The 24,491-nt window shown below is 39.0% G+C and overlaps 3 protein-coding genes and 1 long non-coding RNA gene across 4 annotated transcripts; 2 read left to right on the top strand and 2 right to left on the bottom strand.

Moving 5' to 3' along the window:
- Window positions 1-6,512: 6,512 nt before the first annotated feature.
- LOC103419215 (probable LRR receptor-like serine/threonine-protein kinase At3g47570) lies at window positions 6,513-9,963 on the bottom strand. Its single transcript, XM_070825287.1, has 6 exons — window positions 9,441-9,963; window positions 9,281-9,368; window positions 9,042-9,140; window positions 8,973-8,976; window positions 7,287-7,948; window positions 6,513-7,153 (listed from the first exon to the last, which is right to left on the bottom strand). Exons 1-6 carry the CDS (start codon window positions 9,930-9,932, stop codon window positions 6,738-6,740), a joined length of 1,761 nt encoding a protein of 586 aa, XP_070681388.1. The 5' UTR covers window positions 9,933-9,963; the 3' UTR covers window positions 6,513-6,737.
- Window positions 9,964-12,348: 2,385 nt separating this feature from the next.
- LOC139197810 (uncharacterized) lies at window positions 12,349-13,299 on the top strand. The gene has a single exon (XM_070825788.1). The coding sequence runs from the start codon at window positions 12,349-12,351 to the stop codon at window positions 13,297-13,299; it is 951 nt and encodes a 316-aa protein (XP_070681889.1).
- A 4,643-nt stretch (window positions 13,300-17,942) lies between these two features.
- LOC103414215 (uncharacterized) lies at window positions 17,943-19,973 on the top strand. Its single transcript, XR_011583080.1, has 2 exons — window positions 17,943-19,367; window positions 19,442-19,973. It is a non-coding gene; the product is annotated as an uncharacterized lncRNA (long non-coding RNA).
- Window positions 19,974-22,057: 2,084 nt separating this feature from the next.
- LOC114825893 (receptor kinase-like protein Xa21) lies at window positions 22,058-23,940 on the bottom strand. The gene is made up of 3 exons (XM_029104939.2): window positions 23,928-23,940; window positions 22,941-23,483; window positions 22,058-22,797 (listed from the first exon to the last, which is right to left on the bottom strand). Exons 1-3 carry the CDS (start codon window positions 23,938-23,940, stop codon window positions 22,358-22,360), a joined length of 996 nt encoding a protein of 331 aa, XP_028960772.1. The 3' UTR covers window positions 22,058-22,357.
- Between the last annotated feature and the right edge of the window lie 551 nt (window positions 23,941-24,491).

The raw sequence follows: 24,491 nt of genomic DNA on the forward strand, positions 1-24,491 counted from the left end.
ACAATGGCACACGGTTTTGAATGAAACCACCATCCATGGTCTGAAATTGTACAAGTTATAATTGTAAAAGTGGTTTGAAATTGTCAAAATAATTGTAAAAGTTGTCAAGAATCCTGAGTGAGTCATGTGTCTTCCTAACAGGAGGAACCCTACACACACACAACGCACGCAACCACACACGCACACAACGCACGCACACAAACATCACACACGCATACACACAGAGACCTCTATCTCTCTCTCTCGATCCTTCTCTATTATCTCCATTCTCCACTCCCACACACACATACACAGATCTCTCGATCTCTCTTCTCCCATCTCCCACACACACACCACGGCCTTCTGCTCCTCCCTCTCATTTCTCTTTGCACCGAGACCCACATACATCTCTCATTTCTCTCTGCACCGAGACCTACACACACACCACGGCCTTCTGCTCCTCCCTCTCCTTTCTCTCTGCACCGAGACCCACATACACCTTTCATTTCTCTCTGCACCGAGACCCACACGCACACCATCGCACCTGCTCCGGCGAGTTCCTTCAATTTCTCTGGTTAGGTAAGCTTCGGGTTTTTCTTTTTCTATTCTAGATCGAAGCTTAGATGTGAAATTGAAGTTCTATCTCGTGTTTTTGCAAGGTTTTTAGGATGAAATCGGCTCGGGAATAGGCACACCCATCTCCGGCGAGGCTGTGGGTGTCGACGAACTTTCCGAACACCTCCGACCATTTCACGGCAAACGGACGTTATAAAAACGTTCCTCTCGTCTTCTATTTCATTTTCATACCTAGATCGGAGTTTAGGGGGCTGTTTTACAGTCGGCCGGAGCTGTAGAAGCTCCGGTGTTCGTCTCCGACTTGCACAGTTCTGAAATTTCGCGATAATATCATGATATTTTGACGAAAACCCCTTGGATACCTATTAAAATATTGGTCTAGCGAAAAACCAATAATATCAGCGATATATCGCCGATATTATCGGCATTTTGTTCCTTGCTAATAAAATACTCGAAAAAGGCTAAATTCGCCTTTCATTTAATCCCCATATTAAACCTAAATATAAAAATCGATCCGCTTTAAACCCAGAAATTCGATACCAACCCCTCACCAAGGAAAGTACCATAAATTCTCACCCTTTAAGTTTTTTTATTTTTTTTATTTTTGGTCAAACGATATATTTTATCAAACCATAAAAGTGCAAAAAACAGCATTCTCCATATACACGAAAAATGAAGAACTGATTGATTCCCACATATTCAACTTTCATAATACACAAAAATTACAAATTTGGTTCCACAAAATCCCAAAAGGGAGAAGCATAAAGAGAAATAAAATGTGAAGGATGAGGGTCTGCAGCCCTCATTTTCATAACCATAAACGCACAAATTCATATATTTTTGAAAGCATGCGCAACCCAACACAAAAACTAAATAATACATGAATCATCTGTGCTTTGCTTTGCAAACAGCCAAGGGGATAGGAACTAAAATAAATTCCCTGACCAACTGTTGTGCTAGGATAATACCAAACCCGTTGGAACCAACTCAAGCTAACCCACATGAAATATATCAAATGGAATGCAAGAACAGAATATAAAAGACACCAAGATTTTAACGAGGTTTCTCAACAGTCAGTTTAACTGGAGTACGTCTTTGGAGCAGTAGGAGCTCACCCAATAATCCACTATCAACCAAATGGGAGTTTACAAAGTGTTGGCAAGCTCACAACCCAAAACCCCAATACAACCAATAGCTCTCACACACCAAAGAAACAAATAGAGAAAAAAATATAGTGATTAATTTCTTCTCTATACAAAGCTCAAAGCTATTACAACAACAACTACATTGGTGGGTGATTACTAACCAAAGAGAATAGCACCTTCTTCTTCTTTTTCTGCTCTCAGTTTTCTACTCTCTGCAGCTACCTTTGCTCTCTCAAAGATAGGCTACTAAAACAGAAATGGTGTACTCTACCTCTCTCTCTCATTCGGCTGCAACCTTCATCCATACAAGAGCACCCAATAAAAAATTCAAAGTATCCTTTACAAATATCATCATGACCTTTCTTTTTCTTTTCAACAAACATAATCATTTGTCTCCTCATAATGATGTTCCCACATCATTATGCCCTTCATTTTTTATTATATGCTTTTGGCCACTTCCACTAATTCAACACCAACAACCTCTCAATAACCAAGCTTGAAAGCATAAAAACAAACCCTTCAATCTTTGTGTGCAAAATTAATACCACAATAAATTCAACCCCATTTCCACAATTAAGAATCAAATTTGATAAACAATTCAAAATTTACATAATTTCACCCAAACATAAAGAGAATAGTACTGCTAAGTGCTGCAAAGAAAAAACCAAGGAAGAAAGGAAGATGGAATTTACCTGAGGACTCGAGCTAGGTTATGAGAGAGAAGAACTCGAGCTGGGAAAGCTGGAAACAGGAATCGATAACCCATTAAGAAAAAATGATAAAGAAAGCCATTGATGTGTAAATTCTACAACGAATTGCGGAGAATAGGGGGGTTTTAATGGATAATTTCTTTTAATTAAACTTTCACTTTAACCTTTATTAAACTCATAATTTAATTGGACAGGGTAGTTTTTAATCCTTTTAGTGCGAAAACCAAAGTCCAAAAATCCACTCTGGAATGGTATAATTTTCACTAAAACTCATTGCATACACAAATATACTAATCCTTTTTGTTATCATCATGGCATGATCTATAAAAATTCCAAAAACTCAAAAATAAAACAAAACATTCAAACAGATCCAACACCAAAAAAAAAAAAACCATAATTGGGACAATTTAATTCCCTTAATCTAAGGGAATTATCCAAGATTGACCGGAACACAAAATTCAGTTGGGTCTCCAAAACAGACAAAAACAAACAGAGAATCTTCATTTCTCAAATTTCTGAGAGAAAATTTAAGATTTTCGGACAAAAATTGGGATGAAAATTATGACTTCCACCAGAAAACCAGATCGATGGTTGAATCCAATCAAAAGAGAGAAGCTTACCCCTGGACTGAAGCTCGAAGAGCCTCCTTGGTGGTAGATGTTGTTCTACTGCGAGAGACAGTTGGAGAAGCAAGGCTCTGGTTTTTGGTTGAGAGAAACAAACATGAATCAAAGAAGAAGCAGTGGATGATTAACTTTAAAAACAACTAAAATCGAACAGGCAATACCTGAATTTATCTCTTCGGAGTATAGGCATGCAAAGAGAAACCAATTGTACCAATAACAAATTACTCTTCCACGAACTAAACATTAAACTACTATGCAAGTTCCAGTCTGGTGCAACGTTATCAACCATTTTTACCCCGGACTGGTTCAAGTCTCAGTAACCCACTGCAAAAATTGAAAACATTTATCTGAAAACATTACGAAATATATTTTAAGACTTGGCCTCTGACTTGTGAAGTATCTAAACTTACAATTTGTTTTATAACTTTCATTAGAGAAAAAGCCCAAACTCCTTTAATCCAATCATAATTACACACTGCAAGCATTTGATTCATATCATTAATTAGCATTAATCATAACCCGATCATGATTCATCGTATCCCAACATCAAAATCCAATGAAATTCCACTATGATAACATTAACAACGGTTAACTTTTGAATCTACAAACACATTTTCTAGTATCATGTCCCATGTTTCTTGATCATTGCAAATTTGCAACTACCAAAATCCAGAGGACCTCTCGAGCTTATGCATCACCATATGGTGCACCACAAAAAACATGTAAACTGAACAATTAATCACAATAAACGCTACATTCTCAGTAAAAGTGCGCCATATGGTAAAAGATGATCTTTCAAATTTGGAATGCAAGTTGGTAAACAACAATATCGTAGGCAATCATTATATAGTGTCCACAATATTAGGAATAAATGTGCATGCAGATGTTTGTTAATGTATCTCTAAGTAGATGGTTAATTTAGGTTGATGTATCTCTAAGTAGATGGTTAATTTAGTTCAAGATTACTTCATCAATTTGCCACTGAACTTTATGACCACTGTCACTCGCACTATTTTAATTAGAAATTTACTCCCTCACCGTTAAATTTTTACACATTCCAACCATGTCAATGATAAAAAGTTGCAGTAGCTCCAATTACCTATGCACAATGCCCTAAAATTTTCTCTAGGTGAGGTTTAAGTAATCAGGCATTTAAAAAATAATTCTTAATTCAAAAATGCTAGTTTTCTACCGTATTGGAAGGTTCATGCAAAGTAGGTAAGATTAGAAAAAGTGCCCGTAAGTATGTAAGATTAGAAAAAGTGCCCCGGCGTTGCCGCGGGTCTTTAAAAATATTTAGGAAATATATCAATATAGAAAACAGAGGTCTCTTATGCTGTGAGTTTCAAAACGGTATAGAACATGTAAGATTTACACAAACATTTATATAATACCGATACTATTTACATACATGTGGAATGTAAGAAGGAAATTAGTCATTTTGTTCCGAATCAAGATCACTAATTCCGAAATACAATTTCAAGAACCATTTCCATACAGTTGAACATCAAGAAGACCAATAATTCTGAAATACAGATGAAATTTCTCTCCATGTTAAAAAGCATGTAAGCAGAGACACAAAGGATGTGGTTTCTATTACTGGTAGGATTAGCTTGTAAAGACTTGTCCACTGTGTTTTGAATATTGGTCTCCACTGTAACCACTATTGAGAACTTTTTTTGTAGATAATTCCATTGTAAAAAGAAATCCATATTAGAATGCGTTTCTATTCATAACACGTTTAATACTTTTTAGTGGACCATGATCTAAAAATATCATATAATTGGTAGCGGTATGTACTTTTGGTAGATAATTTGTAATCAGATTGCAAAATATTGGGATGTCCAGTTCCCGCAGGAGTGTATTATCCTTAGCAGAGAGGGTACTTTTTGATATTTCGTAATTGCCCAAATGAAATCATGGCTAATGCCTAACTTAAAATCGCATTATCATATCGGAACAGACAAAGAGACTCAAGTTTTGCCAAATACACCACAATGAATATGCTTTGCCAAATTCCACAATATTAGGAATAAATGTGCATGCAGATATTTGTTAATGTATCTCTAAGTAGATGGTTAATTTAGTTCAAGACTACTTTATCAATTTGCCACTGAATTTTATGATCACTGTCACTTGAATTATTTTAAATAAAAATTTACTCCCTCACCGTTAAATTTCTACACATTCTAACCATGTCAATGATAAAACGTTGCAGTAGCTCCAATTACCTGTGCACAACGCGTTAAAATTTTCTCTCAGTGAGGTTTAAGTAATCAGGCATTTAAAAAATAATTATTCCAAAAATTTCAACAAACGTAATTAATTTGGTGATTAGCAATAGCATGCACTGATACAAACAAAAACTTGAATTCCAATGTCATGATGATTAACCTAAATCTAATGGGTAGTTTTCAAACAAAAATATGCGATCGTGATTTATACTGCAAAATTTGATCAAAATAAGATGATTATTAATCCAGCTGGTTTCTCCACACAAAAGTATAAACTTGTACGGCAATTACTACAATCTCAATCAAAATTCCACTGTTTAACACACAGTGCTTTGGAACTGTGTAAATAATTTAAAATCAGAAAAAGTCTCAATTTTTTTTTGAACTCGCAAAATTTAAGCAAAATGCAATTCCTAAAAAAGATTTTGGAGAATAGAAAGGCCAATTCCACCCAATATAAATTACGATAATTACAAAATAATTCAAATGCAGACAATTTGATCGAAATTTGCAGAGCAGAAAACCCTAAAAACAACAGAAAGAAAAACCCAAAATAAATTGACGAACAAAAATCACTAATCACATAACCAAAATTATGAGGAGACAAAAATCACTAACAATCGAAATCGAAATTTAATCCTTCCGTTAAAGTTTCGTCAATATTTTTTTTATCCCACTAATCCAATTATAAGGTGCCACGTGGATTAACTATAAGAAACTATTTTTTTAAGATTTCAAACTAAAAGTAAAATAAGAAACTAAAAACCAAAACTAAAAGAAAAAATAGTCATCATTGTCTTCATCAGGGTAAGCTCAAAAAGAAAAGGAAGGCACCACGACACCATTAAAGTACGTGGCCTCCTGAACTCACTCTTCATTCTCTTTAGTTGGTTATTTTCTTCAAATTTAAATTAAATTTGGATTTGATTTTATCGAATTTAGATTGAATTTTTTTTCCAGTTGGGGTCGTGGGATGCGAGAAAAATGTCAACACGGAATACTTGTCCGTTGTTCACTCTTAAAAAAATAGTTTCTTATAGTTAATTCACGTGGAGCCATATGATTGCATTAGTGGGACCACATCAGCACACAAACGAAAAATATTAATGAGATTTTAACGGAATGACTAAGTTGATGTGCGATAGTGAAAGTCAAGGACCAAATTTATTGATTCTTGAAATTTAGGGACCAAAATGAGTACTTGGATCAATATCAATGATCATTTGCGATAAAAACACTTACTAATAAGAACAAGAACCAAACTTAGATTGACGAATTCCAAATTTCCAAGCAAACATAAAGATGATCTTACAAATTAAGATCATTTACAAAACATACAAAATGAAATTGCAAAACCGGAAAATTCACATAGTCATCATTCAGAAGATCACCATGCAAAGTTCAAGCACTGTCATGGGATTTTATTTAACGATAACAGGGTATTATTACTCACTACTTGGGTCGTCATCACGAGTTCACTCTAGGCATCCTAGTTTCAGTTAGCACATCCCTTATTAGACTCAATTCAGCTACCACATTGCTCATGTCTTTTCGCTCTCTCGACATCATTACAGAACAAGCAACTCCTACTCTTGCAATGGAAGTCAAGCACTCCACAACCGTTCTTCTTCGATCATTTGGGGCATGATTCCGCCTATTATTTCTGGGATTAGTACTGCTACTGCTTTCTTCTATTTGAACAATTAGTGGATCACATATTTCTTCCACACGTCCTGGTAGGGCCATCATAACAAAATTGTGCAGGTCCATACCACCTTTAAACATGTCATTTGTCGGCCTCTTGCCAGTTAACATCTCCAACAACAGTATTCCGTAGCTATACACGTCGCCATATGTTGATACCTCGCCTCCCGTTCCATACTCTTAAGTTATATGCACCAAAACATAGCTTTGTTCTTATGTGTGACTTAATATAACTCATGCCACATACAAAAACATAGTGCAAGCACAAATAAAAAAAAATATATATATATATATATATAAAAGAAAATTTACCTGGGGGAGTATAGCCTATGGTGCCTTTTATGACATTGGAACTGCTTTCGTGCAAAGGAGATGGGCAAGAAGCATCCCGGAGGTACCTTGCTAAACCGAAATCACCAACACAAGCAGTCATGTCACTGTCTAACAAAATGTTGTTGGGCTTTATATCACAATGAACTATTGGCATGTGGGAGCGGTTGTGCAAATAATTCAGAGCACACGCTACATCGATGGCAATGTTAACTCTTTGAGTGAGATTCAGATTCTTCGGCAGATTGGCTGGCCTATCTACTCCTTCAGCTGATATGTGCAGCCACTCATCTAGACTTCCATTCACCATGAACTCATACACCAGAGCTTTGAAATCGTTTCCTTGAAAATCAATGCTTGAACAAGCAGTCAGTAGCTTGACAAGATTTCGGTGCCTAATGCTTTTCAAGGTTTCACATTCAGCTATGAAACTTCTAGAAGCTCTTGATGTTTGAAGATTGAGTACTTTCACCGCAACATTTCTTTCTTCATGCTGGTTGAGAATTCCCTTGTACACAGACCCGAAACTTCCAGAACCAATCAAATTCGAAGCAGAGAACCCATCAGTTGCTTTGAGGAGATCTCCATAGGACAGTTTCAAAAGTGAAACCCCCAATGATGATCCTGAAGTTGACTTAAGCGCTCTAGCCTTTCTTGATCGATAAAGAAGCACAAGTATCAACAAGAAGACCAAGCCGACAACCCCACAGGAAACTGAGATAATTAAGTTCAGCTTAGGAGATAACCCGCGCTTAGATTGCTTGGAGATGCATTTAGGCAATCTTAAGTTAGGTATACCTCCACAAAGCCATGTGTTTCCCACAACAGATACCGCACTTGCATTCTTAAAAACTCCTTGGATTGGTACTGCACCTTCAAAATCGTTAAATGAAAGGTTCAAATTCTGCAAGAAGGGGAAACTCCCCAAGTAGTTGGGAATTATGCCAGACAAGTTGTTGCGAGAGATGTCAAAATCTTCAATTCCTCTCAAAGAGCTCAAGGATTTAGGAATTGTCCCTTGCAATAAATTTTCTCTCAAAGACAGAGTCGTCAAACTTGTGCAACTCCCTAAGCTTTGTGGAATCTCACCAGATAACTTGTTTTCAGAAACATCCAAGAAACCAAGATGCTGTGAGTTACCTACTTCCATGGGAATGGATTCAGCAAGTTGGTTTCCAGATAGATTCAAGTAAACAGGTAAATTGATGACTTGTTTTGGAATTGGACCGCTAAGATTGTTGTGGGAAAGATCCAATTCTAACATAAACCTGCAGTCTCCGAGACTTTGTGGTATGCTTCCATTTAACTTGTTTGAGTTGAGATACAATCTGCTTAATGAAGTTAGATTTCCTAGAGATGATGGAACATTACCTGACAATTCATTTGAACGTAGAAATAGGTCCTAAAGCTTATTCAGTTTACCTATTGAACTCGGTATAGTGCCTGCCAATAAATTTGCAAAAAAGCCTAGTCTCTCCATGTTGATAAGATTTCCAACCCCGATGGGAATGTTTCCGCGTATCTGATTCTCTTGAAAAGATATTTCCGTGAGCTTTGTTGAGAGGTTGCTGATAGTTTCAGGCAGCACTCCTCCAAAATTATTGAGGCCGATAGATAAACCTTCTAAATTGGTGCAATTAACTAGAGAAGAGATGAAATCCAAGTCACCTTCCTCATTATTTCCAAGATTATTGTCATGAAGTTCAAACGAATACAAATTTGACAGGCGTGCCAGACTAGGCACTTTCCCAATAAACTTATTGGCTGCGATAGAAAATACTGAAAGGTTTGAGGCTTTGGAGATTGAAGCTGGTATTGGTCCAGTGAATTGGTTGGTGTGGAAAATAGGTTTGGAAATATAGTGTGGCCCAAGCCAGGAGGAAGAGTTCCATGAAGGTTGTTTTGAGACAGATGAATGACTTTAATTGATGAGAGATTGTATATGGAGGGAGGGATGGTACCATTCAAATAATTTTCACCCAGTGAAAATTGCATTAAGCTTTTCAACTGGCCAAGGCTATTTGGGATACCTCCATGCAGATTATTTCCATATGCAACTAGCATCTGAAGAGAAGAGACATTCCCAAAAGAAGGCGGGATTTTCCCGTAAAAATTGTTGTTGCCTAAACTAAGTACCCGAAGCTTGGACAATGAGGCAATTTCAGTTGGAAGTTCGCCACTAAGAGTGTTGCCATATAAGCGAAGGTATTGGAGGTTAGAGCAACGTGATATGTTGAATGGAATATGACCACTGAAGGAGTTGTTACCAAGGTGTAGTCTTTCCAAGCGAAACAAACGACCAATTTCTGAAGGGCTGGTGTGGCTGAAGCTATTGTTTTGGAGGTATAAAGTCCTCAAAAAGCTCAAGTTTCCAATGTGGGGAGATAGGTGGCCTGCCATCCCGCTTGATTGGAGGTCGAGCACTGTAACTCTCTGGTGTCTGCGGCCACAAGTGATGCTTGGCCAACGACAGAAGTGGAGGGATTCATTCCAAGAGCTAAGGATGCCCAAGGTATCGGTCACGATTTCAGCTTTGAAGGCAAGCAAGGAAAGCCTATCCACCTCATTCCCCACTAAACGCGAGGAGGAGGCAGAGCTAAAAAGAAAGAGAAGAAAGAGTGGTTGCATGAAAATAAACCAAATGCTAATATGAATACTTGAGAACTCCATTTTAGCTAGGCTACAAAATAAAGCTCTGGATATTTATCTATCCTTAGGTAACGTAAGTTGATGCAACAATAGGAGTCAATTTGAGCATCAGGTAGATCAAAATATGGTGCGGAAAAACCCAAATTGCTTTGACCGTTTCTACGTGCATGCCGTGGTTTATGGTTTTGGGGCTTCGGCACCTGCAAGAATTTTAAAATCAGAAATGCTACTCTTATCGCATTTTTCATATCATATTTGTACCTCATCTCTAATAGAGATGAATCTAGATGTATTAATGGATTCACCTCTATTAGATGGGTGGTACAAATGTGATATGGAAAACGTGTTCAAGTGTAGCATTACTCTTCTTAATTAGGTATTTAGAAAGCCATGTCAAGCTTGCAAGTTAAGTGAAAGGAGAAACTTTTCAGGTTGTCAAAAGGACAGTCAGGTACACCAAGTGTACTAATACAATTGGTTAGAAACTTGAAAAAAAAATTCAACCATTGTCTTATTACACGTGTACCGAGCCGTATTTCTGGCACACTGAAAAAATTCCTCTAGTGAAAGAACAAAACTGAATAAAAAAAATAAAACAGAGAGAATTATCATAGAAAGCAGAAAGTGACTTACACGTTAGTTATGAAATGTTCGGCCCAGGTAGAAAGTAAAACTTTAAGACTCATTAGCTAGTTTTCTACCTTAGTGGAATGTTAGCTAGTTTTGCACTTAGCTAGTTTTCTACCTTAGTGGAAGGTTAGCTAGTTTTGAACTTAGCTAGTTTCTACCTAAGTGCAATGTTAGCTAGATTTGCACTTGGCTAGTTTTCTACCTTAGTGGAAGGTCAGCTAGTCTTCCACTAGCTAGTTTTCTACCGTAATGCAAATGGTAAATTGGCTAGTTTTCTACTCTCACAATTATTACTCTTGCAAATTGCGATGCATCTGTGACGTAGCAAATACTCTTTGTTCTTCATTTTTTATGAAAGTATAATATTCATTAAGGAGATGAGAAAATGTACAAGAGGTTAGAAGGTTTAAAAGAGTGACCCCTGAAAAAAAATTTGCCGGGCTTTCAACCCGGAATCAAGAAAAAAAGTGGCTACCAACTTCAAAGTACGAAAACAAATTCAAATAGAACTATCCTCGATCACTGTCATCTCGATATGTTGACTAGATTGTCTCGTCTATGATTCTATGTTGTCTCGTTACATTCATAACAAATAAATCTTAAATAACGATGATGTTACTGTTGATATTGTTGATAGGGATACACACCATTTTTAGGCCCCGTTTGGTATATATTTTTTTTTCACCAAAAACTGCTTCACTTTAAAGCTAAGCAGTAAAAAAAATGTTTGGTAAAAGTAAAATATGCTGCTTATTTTAAAAGTAATAGCTTCCAGACAACAACTTTTAAAAGTAGCTTGTAGGTTGTAATATCTACATTAATTAATATTTTTAGAATGACATTATTTGCCTTCCACACATATTTTATCCTTTAGAGAATAAAGTGACCGTTATGACCTACCATTACAAACACTAACCTTACACTATCAACATCATTACCACCACCATAACCATAACCACCACTACTGCCATTGTCATTACCATCATTATTGTCGTCGCTGCCACCACCACCACAACTGCAACCGCCACCGCCACCACTGCCACCACTAGCACTACCATCGTCCTTAGCACTATTGTTACCTTTACACCCCAACCACCACATCCCACTATTAGCACCACCACCATACCTCCACTATAACCACAACCGCCACCATTGCCGCCACAACCACAACTGCCACCATCGACGATAGCACCACCATTAGCACCATTATTACCTCTACACCCCAACAACTACATCCTGCTATTAACACCACCTCCATTCCTGCTACCATCACCACCATTGCAACCACCACCACCACTACCACTATTACCACCATTGTCCCCACCACAGCTGTTGTCTCCCCACTCCTACTACTATATCTATTTTTGTTAAAGGAAAAGAAATCACCCAATCTGTACAAAGTGGACAGCAGGAATATAGCATGTGGATGCACATTCTGGACAGTTTGGACAGTTGCATGTGGATACCAAAATCCTTGTCAGCAAGTCCTTTGCACATGGTGGATGCACATCTGGGCGTGTCCTTTACATCATGGGCAGCAATGATGCCCATTGTTTCTTTATATTTAATTATTGCATGCGTGCTATCATTGTATTGTATGTATATATAATAGTTGTTTTCATTTGGTATAGAACCGAATAAACAAGCATTCTCCAATTCCATCTTAATATGGTATCAGAGCAGGATTAATCTTTGCTCTGCTCTGCTTTCACTCTTCCACTGCCATAACCACCACAGATCCTTCACAAACACCATTGTCAACATCATGACAGAACCAACCAAACCAGATGAGAAATCCATGGAATTCTCAGAGCCATACACCATACACCACTCAGATCATACAGGACTTATCTTGGTCTCCAAACCACTTGATGGGAACAATTATGGGCAATGGAGTCGTGCCATGCGCATGGGTCTCAACGCAAAGAACAAGATTGGGTTCATTGATGGAACCATTAAAGCTCCATCACTCCTGGATGCAAAATATGCAGCTTGGAAAAGATGCAATGACATGGTAACATTGTGGATTGCGAACTCAGTTCACTCAGAAATAGCAAGCAGCATCATGTACACTGAAAATGATGCTGCAGTTTGGAACGACCTCAAAGACAGATTTTCGCAGAGCAGTGACTCGAGGATCTACCAAATTCGACAAGAAATTGTCGAGAGTTGTCAAGGGCAGCTCTCTGTTTCTGTCTATTACACCAAGATGAAAGCCTTGTGGGATGAGTTGACGTCTTACCATGACCCATTCATTTGCACTTGTGCAGGTTTGAAAGGACTTGCTGAACGGGAAGAGAAAGAAAGGGTTATGCAGTTCCTGATGGGATTGAATGACTCTTACTCAACTGTACGAGGCTCGATTTTAATGATGAGCCCGCTCCCTGACACACGCCGAGTTCATGGTCTCATTCTTCAACATGAACGACAGATGGACGTGGCCAGTCGCCGCGATATGGGGACAAACTCTCATGCGATGCAGGTTCAGCGAACCTTAGTGTCGTCATCTAACAGCAAGCCCTTCAACACACTTTCAAGTAAGTCACTCAAGTGTACCTACTGTGATGGAGGTGGACACTTGGTGGACCGCTGCTATTACATTATTGGGTTTCTAGTGGGACACAAATGGCATGGCAAAAATGTGAAGCCAAGGAATAAGAGATCAGAAGCCAACAATGTCGAAGCTATCAAATCTGTCACAAGATCTATCTCTTGACAAAGTTCTTTATGTACCAAAGTTCCGCGTCAACTTGTTGTCTGTTAGTCGCTTGACAAGAACTTTGCACTGTATAGTGACATTCTATCCTGGTTTTTGTGTTGTGCAGGACATGGACACGAAGAGGGTGATTGGCCTGGGCAAGCATTTTGATGGGCTCTACTATCTTACACCAAGACAAAACCCTCACCTTGCCAACCACATCCATCGTACCACTAGTCTATGGCATCAGCGTCTTGGACATCCATCGGCCGCACCTTTACTTTCATTAGCCAAAAAATCATGCTGAAATAATTTTTGATTCCACACACATTTGTGAAGTTTGCCCTTTAGCAAAGCAAACCCGTTTACCATTTCATAACAGTGAAATCAAATCTTTCGCACCATTTGACCTGATTCATTGTGACATTTGGGGGCCTCACAAAAATCAAACACATACTGGGGCACGATATTTTCTTACTATTGATGATTTCACTCGTTTTACTTGGGTACATCTTATGAATTTCAAATCCGACACACAAACAATATTGAAATCATTTTTTTCTTGGGTCAAAACACAATTTCAACATGGCATTAAAGCTCTCCGTGCGGATAATGGTAGTGAGTTTCTTTCCATACGTTCCTACCTAGAATCATGTGGCACCTTTTTTCAACACTCTTGCCCTTACACACCACAACAAAACGGGGTGGTCGAACGTAAACATAGGCACCTTCTTAATGTTGGTCGTGCTCTTCGGTTTCAAGCCAATTTACCTTTACAATTTTGGGGAGAAAGTATTCAGACTGCTTGTTATCTCATCAATCGTTTACCTACACCCTTGCTCTCCCATAAGTCACCATACGAACTTTTGCATAACACACCACCAACTTATACCCACCTACGTGTTTTTGGATGCCTCAGCTATGCCACCAATATGACACCCACCCATAAGTTTGACGTCCGTGCTCGTCGTTGTGTTTTCCTTGGTTATCCTCTCGGCCAAAAGGGTTATAAGGTATATGATCTAGCCACACGAAAAATTTTTACCTCACGAGATGTAATCTTCCATGAGCACATCTTCCCTTACACATCTTCATCACCTATAGACCAAACCGACACACATGTTGCTCCCATTATTCATCCAACACAAGACACCGACTCCTCACCAAGCCTACTTCAAACGGTACTTGATTCACCACATGAACCTGTCACCATTGACACCATGACACCTGCCATCATCGACACCCCACATGAATCTACTACCATGGCACCTTCCTCAAGCCTTCCAATGGCACCTGCCACCATGTCACATGAACCTGTCACTACCTGTTCTCCGCCACCTGCACCACTAACTCCTCACCCAATCTCACTCCGTCACTCCACCCGTCCCACCAAACCACCTGCTCACTTCAAAGATTATGTGGCTCATCACTCCACCTTGTTCACGTCCTCAGAGGCCCTCTCTCAGTCCATGTCCAGCACGCGCTACCCACTGCATCGGTATGTTTCCTATTCCTGCCTATCTCTTGGGTATCAACGCTTTGTTTCTCATATTTCACACTTGGTGGAGCCAAATACCTACGAGCAGGCTTGCCAAAATCCCCACTGGGTTGCAGCGATGCAGGCCGAACTCACAGCTCTAGAAGAAAATAATACCTGGACTTTTGTTCCTCTTCCGCCCGGCCAAAAACCCATTGGCTGCAAATGGGTTTTCAAACTAAAGTACCAATCTGATGGCACTCTTGAACGCTACAAAGCACGTCTCGTTGCCAAAGGTTTCACCCAACGTGAAGGTATCGACTACAAGGAGACTTTTGCACCAGTAGCCAAACTCATCACTGTGCGTTGCCTCTTGACTGTGGCTGCTGTTCGCAATTGGCCCTTACATCAAATGGATGTCCAAAATGCTTTTTTGCATGGCGAACTTCATGAGGCGGTGTACATGTTGCCACCTCCGGGTTGTCGTCGACAGGGGGAGAATGTCGTATGTCGACTCCACAAATCTCTATATGGTCTTAAACAAGCATCCAGAAGTTGGTTTCGAGAATTCTCTAAAGCAATATGTACCATTGGTTTCTGCCAATCCAAGGCAGATTATTCTCTGTTCACTCAAGTCAAAGGTACTTCATTCACTATTGTATTATTATACGTTGACGACATGGTGATTACAGGCAACAATGAGGCAGAAATCAAGAACCTAAAGGCCTTCCTCAGCAGTCAATTTCGAATTAAAGATCTTGGACCTCTAAAATATTTCCTTGGAGTTGAGGTCGCACGATCGAAAGCTGGAGTCACAATCTGCCAACGAAAATATACATTGGACATATTGGAGGAGGCTGGCCTTCTTGGCGCCAAACCCACGAAGGTCCCAATGGAGGCCGATTTGGTCCTAATTCCCGCAGGCAGCACTTCACTACATGAACCTGCAAGGTATAGGCGCTTGGTTGGAAAATTAATTTATTTGACCATCACAAGACCAGAGATAGCATACACTGTCAACACGTTAAGTCAGTTCATGCAAGATCCACAACGACATCATCTCGATGCAGTGTATCGACTTCTTCGATACCTCAAAGGAGCCCCTGGACAAGGCTTGATGTTCTCTTCCCAAAGTGAATTGAATTTAATTGGTTACTGTGATGCAGATTGGGCACGTTGCCCCATTACCCGTCGATCAGTTACTGGTTATTGTATCTTCCTTGGAAAGTCACTGGTGTCCTGGAAAAGCAAGAAGCAAGTTACAATAGCTCGTTCCTCAGCTGAAGCGGAGTATCGATCCATGGCTGCAGCTACTTGTGAATTGAGTTGGCTGCGATATTTATTGGTAGATTTACGTGTTGAGCATCCCCAACCGGCAAGGTTATTTTGTGACAACCAAGCGGCTTTACACATAGCTGCAAACCCTGTGTATCACGAACGCACAAAGCATATTGAGATCGATTGCCACACTGTTCGTGAGAGAATTGAAAAGGGAGAAATTAAAACTTCCTATGTCAGAACGGGAGAACAAGTCACAGACTTGTTTACTAAGCCACTTCGTGCGCCTATTTTTCATACACATCTAGGCAAGTTGGGCGTCATCGACATTCACGCTCCAACTTGAGGGGCAGTGTTAAAGGAAAAGAAATCACCCAATCTGTACAAAGTGGACAGCAGGAATATAGCATGTGGATGCACATTCTGGACAGTTTGGACAGTTGCATGTGGATACCAAAATCCTTGTCAGCAAGTCCTTTGCACATGATGGATGCACATCTGGGCGTGTCCTTTACATCATGGGCAGCAATGATGCCCATTGTTTCTTTATATTTAATTATTGCATGCGTGCTATCATTGTATTGTATGTATATATAATAGTTGTTTTCATTTGGTATAGAACCGAATAAACAAGCATTCTCCAATTCCATCTTAATAATTTTGTCATTGTATACAATTATATTACTAATACATTAAAATTTACCAATGCTTTTACATTGTTTTTCTTACTCACAGCACTTTTTAAAACACAGTTAACCAAACAGTCATCTGCTTTATTTTACAACTGATTATTCTTAAAACACAACAGAAGCAGTTTTTTTTTAAAGCACAGCAATCCCAAACTGGCTCTTAGTCTGACACACAATCCTATTTAATTATGTCCCTTGTTTACGTATAATTTATTTAATTTTTTTGTTATAATAATAAAGAATGTGTGAGAAGCTAATAAGAGAGTGAAAATCACCTCCGTAATTGATATTGTTGATTTGTTACTGGAATAGTGCTATTTGAGGACATTACTTTAGTCTAAAGTAGGATCTCCAATTGCGCTGTTCAAGTGAAAATCATATCGGAACAGACAAAGGTACTCAAACTCAAGTGTCCCGCATGCTGACATCCAACAAACCAATCAAAACAAAAAATGCATAAAAGGGTCTCGAGTTTTGCCAAATACACCACAATGAAGATGCTTTACCCAAATGAAGGAATAGACTTACCATCATAGGAAACTCATGCCTCCTCTCTACGAAGCTTTGCTGGCTCTCTGTGTTTTCTCACCTGCAATTAGACCCAATGCGCAGAGGCATTTCACCCATGAAATTCTCAATCCAGAAACATCTAAAAACAGAGAACAAAGAACCCAGAAAACCGTGTGTGCGAGCGTGCATGTTTCTCTGGTATATTTTATCAAACAGATGATAGGCACTGAACAAAACATACATATGAATGTAAATGTTGTTTGTAAACTCAAATGGAACGCGCAAAATTACACTCTAACATGGTTTGGCAATTTCAGTTCATTAAGTGATTTCAAATTCAATAATCAGAATATAAAAGAAGAAATACGAAAAATTACAGTTAGAAGTCACACATCAGTTAAAGAGTTGAAAAATAAGCAAGCTTGCTTAGGGAACTATATTTAAATTTTTATCTCAGTGAGGTTTAAAGTAATCAGGCATTTAAAAAATACTTATTCTAAAAATTTCAACAAACGTAATTAATTTTGTGATTAGCAATAGCATGCACTGATACAAACAAAAACTTGAATTCCAATGTCATGATGATTAATCTAAATCTAATGAGTAGTTTTCAATTAAACAAAAATATGAGGGGGAAGAAATTGGTCCCATGTTCGAGCTTTTTCGTTCCAATCCAAATCGAGCAGGAAGGAAGAAGTTGAGGAGGAAACATAGGGCCATATATTGTCACAAAAACACAAAAACATCCAAATTAAAACATAGGACCAGATATTGTCAGGCACCAAATGAAGGCCCAGTGAGTCGGCCTGGCCCAACATAAAGCGTGCTGATATTTTTCCTGCGTGAGTTTTTGGGTTTGGGAGCATTTCGCTCATCAGTGCACTTGACTTGACTTAATCATGGCCTCGTTCGCTCAGCCCGAAGACGACTCGGTCTCGATCACCGGGTCAACTCGCCCGTTCGACGACGACGGTTACCTGGGCTACGACCCCCGACTCTCATCCCAGCGATTCGACTCCTTCGTCGACTCCGAGTCGCTCAAGGACTCCGCCACCGATTCCCAATCTTCCACGGCTCCGCCGTAGGCGACGTTTTCGCCACTGAGCCGGCGTCGGAGGCCTTCTCTCCTCCGTCGATCTACGCCGAATTGAACGGCCAGGGCTTTGATGGAGGATTTGGCGGGTCTGACGATCCGATTTTGCCTTCTCCGTCCTAGATGCTTTGATGAAGGGTTTGGCGGGTCTGTCGATCTACGCCGAATTGAACGGCCAGGGCTTTGAATTGCTGATTCATTCAATAATTGAATACTTGATCGAAATAGGCGTTGAAGAAGAGCCACAAAATGTTGACACGTAGCTCCCGACATCCGCTCAGCTTGGTTATTCATAACTTTTTACAAGATCGTAACTTTTATTCTCTCTGCTGGGACTGAACTTTTCGGAATTCAACTAAAGTGATGGTCACAACTGTTTAGGATTCGCTATGTAAATTTACAATGTTTCCCTGTTAGGCTTCATCGTAAAACAAATGCTACTAGTATTGGTTGTGTTAATGGTTTTCTGAACTCTAGTCCTTTGAGCTAAACATTTTGGAATTGAACTTTGTCACAACTTTGCGGTTTCTTTGCCTTTAATATCCATATCGATTTCTCTGGCATCTAACTTCTAAGGTATGAAGAAGCGAGGAGTTAACATGCATTTCTGACATTGTTTTGAACTTGTATTTTGGCGTTTCTCAGCTGTTCCTAGCTAATCAAGAGAAGTTTCATTGCTGAGGTAGACAAGAACTACTGGAAGGCAATTGCGGACCTCATCCCCAATGAGGTGCCAGCAATCGAGAAGAAGATAGGGACGAAGGATACGGAAAAGAAGCTATCCATTCTCGTTGTCCAAGGTCCAAGGCCTGGAAAGCCAACCGAGCTTTCAAGGATGAGGCAGATACTTTTAAAATTGAAGCATAATACATCTCCCCACCTTAAGCCTTCACCGCCAGACCCAGCTCCCAGCAAGGATGCAAAACCGAGTACTTCTGCTCCCCCCAAGGCTGCAGTTGTGGCGGCTACCCCCGAGGCTGTAGTTGCTGTTTCGTAATTTGCCTGGCGTTCTTTGTGAGGCGTAGTTCGTAGAAAACAAGTATTTCCATTACAACATTGTGGAGTTTTTCTTGTTTGGTTGAACATTTTCTGATGGGTATATTCCGTTCTTAGATTTTCTTGTTTCCATTGGCGATGGATTTCTCGGTGGACTGTTGTCTCCTTGAAGTCCGGGATGACCGAGATCGATTGATTCAGCGTCGTCGGAAATCATCGGGGCTGGATCAGAAACTCCCCCAACTGCGACAGCCAAATCACGGCGTAACAGAGAAAGTTCATGGCAGACGGGTGCCAGAGCTTCACGGAATGCAGCACGCACTGAAGCTTCAAAGGAGTCGAAGGCAGCTGAAACTCGCGCGTCCATGGCAGCGAGATGATAGGATTAGGATCACAAATCTCAGGACGCTATCTCAACCTGCAAGCTGCAATAGAAATGGCAAATGGAGAAGATGAAGTAGAAGGGAGCAGAGCTCCAATATATTTTTGTGTTCGTATTTTTTTTCTGTAAAAACTCTTCTGATTACAATACTGAGAGCTAGTGCTCTTATACAAGTTACAACTCTTCTGATTTTCAGTGTCCTTGATTTCAAGTGACTGGATGACGTTACATGACATACATTTGTGGAATGATTGAAATAATTTTTAACGGGTGGCACCACTAAACTATGTATTGGATTGGTTGCAACCTGCAAGTCAGAATTTATGTATAATAATGATTGCATTAGCTAAAAGACACAACTGATTATCGTTAACATTAGATAATTTGAAAGAAACAACTGAATACTTTATAGAAGAAAATGTTGGAGCAATTTAAAAAATATGAAAATAATATAAATTCTAACGATAATAAGAATCAAGAAGTCACAACCAAATTTAATTTGATATATAAACTCAAAACCAGCTGATTCACTGTTCACAACCACAGTTTTCTTCCCGTTTTGCCCCTGTTAAATTTGATTTATTACATCTCTGCCACACTCTGAGAAAATATATATACGTTTTATTTTTTTATTCTCTTCTCTTCTTCTGTCTTCCCCCTCTCGCTCCTCACCGACGCCGACTTACCGTTCGAACGAGAAACCCAAAAATCGACGTTTTCTGACGGCTGCCACTGCAACCACAACAATTCGACTCAAGAGAGTGCTAACAACAACAACATTCGAGCTTTGCGTGCTCGAATCTACCCTCGACCGAAGAGTTCCAAAAGCCCAGCTTGCGGTGTTTATTTTTCCGGGCAATTTCAGGCCTTTCCTACCTTTTTTGGGTCGGAGAGGGTAAGAGAGGAATTGGCTGAAACTCATAAACCAGTCATCGGTGGAATTGAATGTTAGGAGCAAAACGATTTTTCATTAGATAAGGAGTGAGCAATGTTGAATGCTATCAGTTCTCATATGCTGCCTTGACATGAAAACATAAATATTGACGAGAATTGCACGTCTATTGCATGAAATCATTTATTTTCATCCTATTTTGCGTGTTTAGGGAACTTGAATGAATGGTCAAACTATACCATCGTATGCATTGGCGTTGAACCGTGCGCATGCATCCCTAATTCGCCGCGGGTGGACGTTAGCCTTTTCTCCTCCCCCTTCAGTACTCATGTGAGTCTGTGACTCAAGTCTAACACTTAATCTTCTGTTTGGAAATGCCTCTGTTTTTTTACTTGCTGAAAACGCCTCTGTCAAATTTTTTTTAAAGGCCTTTTCTTTGTTTCATCTTATCTTCCTCCTTTTCTTTGCCCAGTTATGCCTATGTCATCTCTTTCTAATTTAAATGCACTCATTTAGTCACTCACATTGTATCTGAGAGCAGATGAAAAAAGAGGAAATGGGGATTATATATGTAAACTCTCTGTCTCAGCTTTGCTTATATGTCCCCCATTTGTTTTCTTATACGTCAATATTAGATGTGAATATTAGAACTGCCAATCCAAATTCACCTATTTGCTCGTCATGAGACTAATTAGAATTAGCTATCTTACGGATGTGTTAATTAAAAAAAGTCTAGCCAATTTTTTGCATGTTTAAGTAGTAGTAATTAAACTCAAAAGATGCTCAAGTGCTTGAATTTTTAACAATGTTCCATTAGAGGATCAAGCATTGTAACTTAATGCTGCCTCATTGGGTTGTCAGCTTTTGTATGGATGCAATTAGTAGAAATTACGTTTTCATTGCTACGAACAGTTTTGTTTTCATTGATGTCTGGAAAGATTTCGGGAAAACAGGATGAATAGTGTAAGAATGTAGGTTGGTGTATGTATAAATTAGCTCTCCCAATTTTCTTCTTTAATTTATTTTTCTGTTTATTTTGTTTTCATTGCTTAGCTTAATTATAAGTTAGGTGTGGTTGAAAATTACAAGTTTTCTTCATGCATGTGTTTTTCTTTCTTCCTAGCTATCTATCTGTTGTCTGAGGTTTCAATTACATTCACACGATATTTTAACGGACTGTGCCAGAAGAACATCTTTTTGGCAACGATGAAGAAAGAAGAGTGAAGTCCTGAGGAACGATCTGAAAGTTGGGACATGAAAAGCAAAAATATTTTGGTGTGTATTATATCTATATGAACAGCTTAGTCTCCAACTTTTTTTGCTATGTAATGTGTTCTACAAACACCTATCTTTTATTCCTTAATGAACATAAGGATGTAAATAGAGTTTGATATGGATGTAAATGGATTTTAACATATTCTACACGTTTAACACAATTAAAAACCTATGGCATCGCGCAGGTTCAATTGCTGGTATATACTACAATTACAAGTGTGTAAACAATCAATGTAAACAACAAAGAAAGTAAGAAAGATTGACAAATTTGAAGACTGGACAAACACAAACTTAGTAAAGCAAAATATTAAACAGACAGAACACTAAACTTAAATAGACATCCAAGCAAGCGCAAAGATGATCTTACAAAGATCATTCACAAATCATACAATAAAAGCAACTGCAAAAATATTAAAACCGACAGACCGCTCCACGCAAACTACTGTCCAAGTTTCATGACAGCTGAAATAATGATGACAGGCCATTATTTCTCACTACATAGGCCTTGATTAGAGACGCTCACTTGGCATCTGATTCCAGTTAGCATGTCCCTTATTAGACTCAATTCAGAGACCACATTGCTCATGTCTTTTCGCTCCCTCGGCATCGCTACAGAACAAGCCACTCCCACTCTTGCAATGGAAGTCAAGCACCCCACAACCCTTTTTCTTTGATCATTTGGGGTATGATTCCCCCTGTTACTTCTGGGATTAGTACTACTTTTGCTTTCTTCTATTTGAACAAGTAGTGGATCACATATATCTTCCACACGTCCTGGTAGAGCCATCGAAACAAAATTGTGCAAGTCCATACCATCTTTAAACATTTCATATGTTGGCCTCTTACCAGTTAACATCTCTAACAACAGTATTCCATAGCTATACACGTCACCATATGTTGCCACCTCGCTTCCCATTCCATACTCTTTCAAGTTATAAGTTATATGCACAAAAACATAGCTTTGTTCTCATGTGTCTTGAAAAAACTCATGCTCTATATATATATATATATATATACACACACACACACGTATGTATGTATGTTTATGTATGTAAAAGAAAATTTACCTGGGGGAGTATAGCCTATGGAGCCTTTTATGACACTGGAACTGCTTTCGTGCAAAGGAGATGGGCAAGAAGCATCTCGGAAGTACCTTGCTAAACCGAAATCACCTACACAAGCAATCATGTCATTGTCTAACAAAATGTTGTTGGGCTTTATATCACAATGAACTATTGGCATGTGGAAGCGGTTGTGCAAATAATCCAGAGCACACCCTACATCAATGGCAATGTTAACTCTTTGAGTGAGGTTCAGGTTCTTTGGCAGATTGGCTGACCTATCTACTCCTTGAGTTGATATGTGCAGCCACTCATCTAGGCTTCCATTCACCATGAACTCATACACCAGGGCTTTGAAATTGTTTCCTTGAAAATCAATGCTTGAACAAGCAGTCAGTAGCTTGACAAGATTTCGATGCCTAATGCTTTTCAAGGCTTCACATTCAGATATGAAACTTTTAGAAGCTCTTGAAGTTTGAAGATTGAGTACTTTCACCGCAACATTTCTTTCTTCATGCTGATTGAGAACTCCCTTGTACAAACAAATGCCTGTGAGGGCAAACAAATGCCTGTCACTGTTAGATTAAGACTAGGGAATTAATAGACATCACAGCCTTGTTAGTCAATAGAAAGATAATTGGATCAACGCGGTTTTTAGCTTTGATTTGTCAAACTATACCGATATTGACATAATTTATCTAAGAATTTGATTCATATTTTCCTACAGACAAATCTGGATATGCCTGCTCCCACACCCTGGACACTAATGTAGCAAAATTTCTTGTAAATGGGTTCAAAATCTAAATTAAATCCTGAAAATAAAATTTTAGGATTGTCTTCTGATGTTGACACGTGTCGCGCTATGATTAGCTTCTAATGTCAACATTTGTCGCGCTATGATTAGCCTCTTGGTTGGAGGGAAACTCTTCTGGATCCTTGACGGTATAACGTTGACTGGTGCTCAGTAGTTTCGGGATTGGTCAAGTATGGTACAAACAAACTCCATGGGCGAATCCGAACCCAACTCAAATAAATCTAAACCTACTTCAAACCCGAACCTGACTACACCCATAAGAACCCGTACCCAACCCAAATTGTAAAGGTTGGGTTGGGGTTGGTTTGACCATGCAACACGCCCAACCCACCCGAGTTCCACGCCTATCTCTAAGCTCTCTCTCTTCTCTTTCTCTCTAACCCTCGCTTGCGACCCTCTCTTTGGATCTCTCTATCTATCTAATTAAATTAGTAGTAATGCTTGAATCCACGGGGAGTTGTTGTAGTTTTTTTTTTTCCTTTTTTTTTAATTAAATTTTTTTTAAACCATTTTAAATCTCATACCAAACAAGTTCTTGAATCTTAAATAAAATTGTTCTTAAAAGATGTTCTTAAGAATTTTTTTTTAAAAATTATGAAAAACATTTAAGTACGATACCAAACACGCCCTAACCAAACTCTCTAAAATAAGATTTCTCTGCCTACCCGGCCTGTTACTTGGGCTACCAAAACCACCAAATGAGCAATGAGTAAATTTATTAACAATGCAAAAGGTGCGCTTAA

This window comes from Malus domestica, chromosome 07 (genome assembly GCF_042453785.1).
Source record: "Malus domestica chromosome 07, GDT2T_hap1".
In the NCBI taxonomy this organism is placed as follows: Eukaryota; Viridiplantae; Streptophyta; class Magnoliopsida; order Rosales; family Rosaceae; genus Malus; species Malus domestica.

Coding starts and splice junctions, on each gene's coding strand:
- LOC139197810 (XM_070825788.1), top strand. CDS start 12,349: ATGACAGAACCAACCAAACCAGATGAGAAATCCATGGAATTCTCAGAG.
- LOC103419215 (XM_070825287.1), bottom strand. CDS start 9,932: ATGCAACCACTCTTTCTTCTCTTTCTTTTTAGCTCTGCCTCCTCCTCG. Junction 9,369..9,440: donor CCTCATTGTCCAAGCTTCGG/GTACTTAGTTTA, acceptor TCTTCTCTTCAG/ATGCTAGTTGCATATGGAAA. Junction 9,141..9,280: donor AATGCAATTTTCACTGGGTG/AAAATTATTTGA, acceptor CTATTTTCCACA/CCAACCAATTCACTGGACCA.
- LOC114825893 (XM_029104939.2), bottom strand. Junction 22,798..22,940: donor CATAGGCTATACTCCCCCAG/GTAAATTTTCTT, acceptor ATAACTTGAAAG/AGTATGGAATGGGAAGCGAG.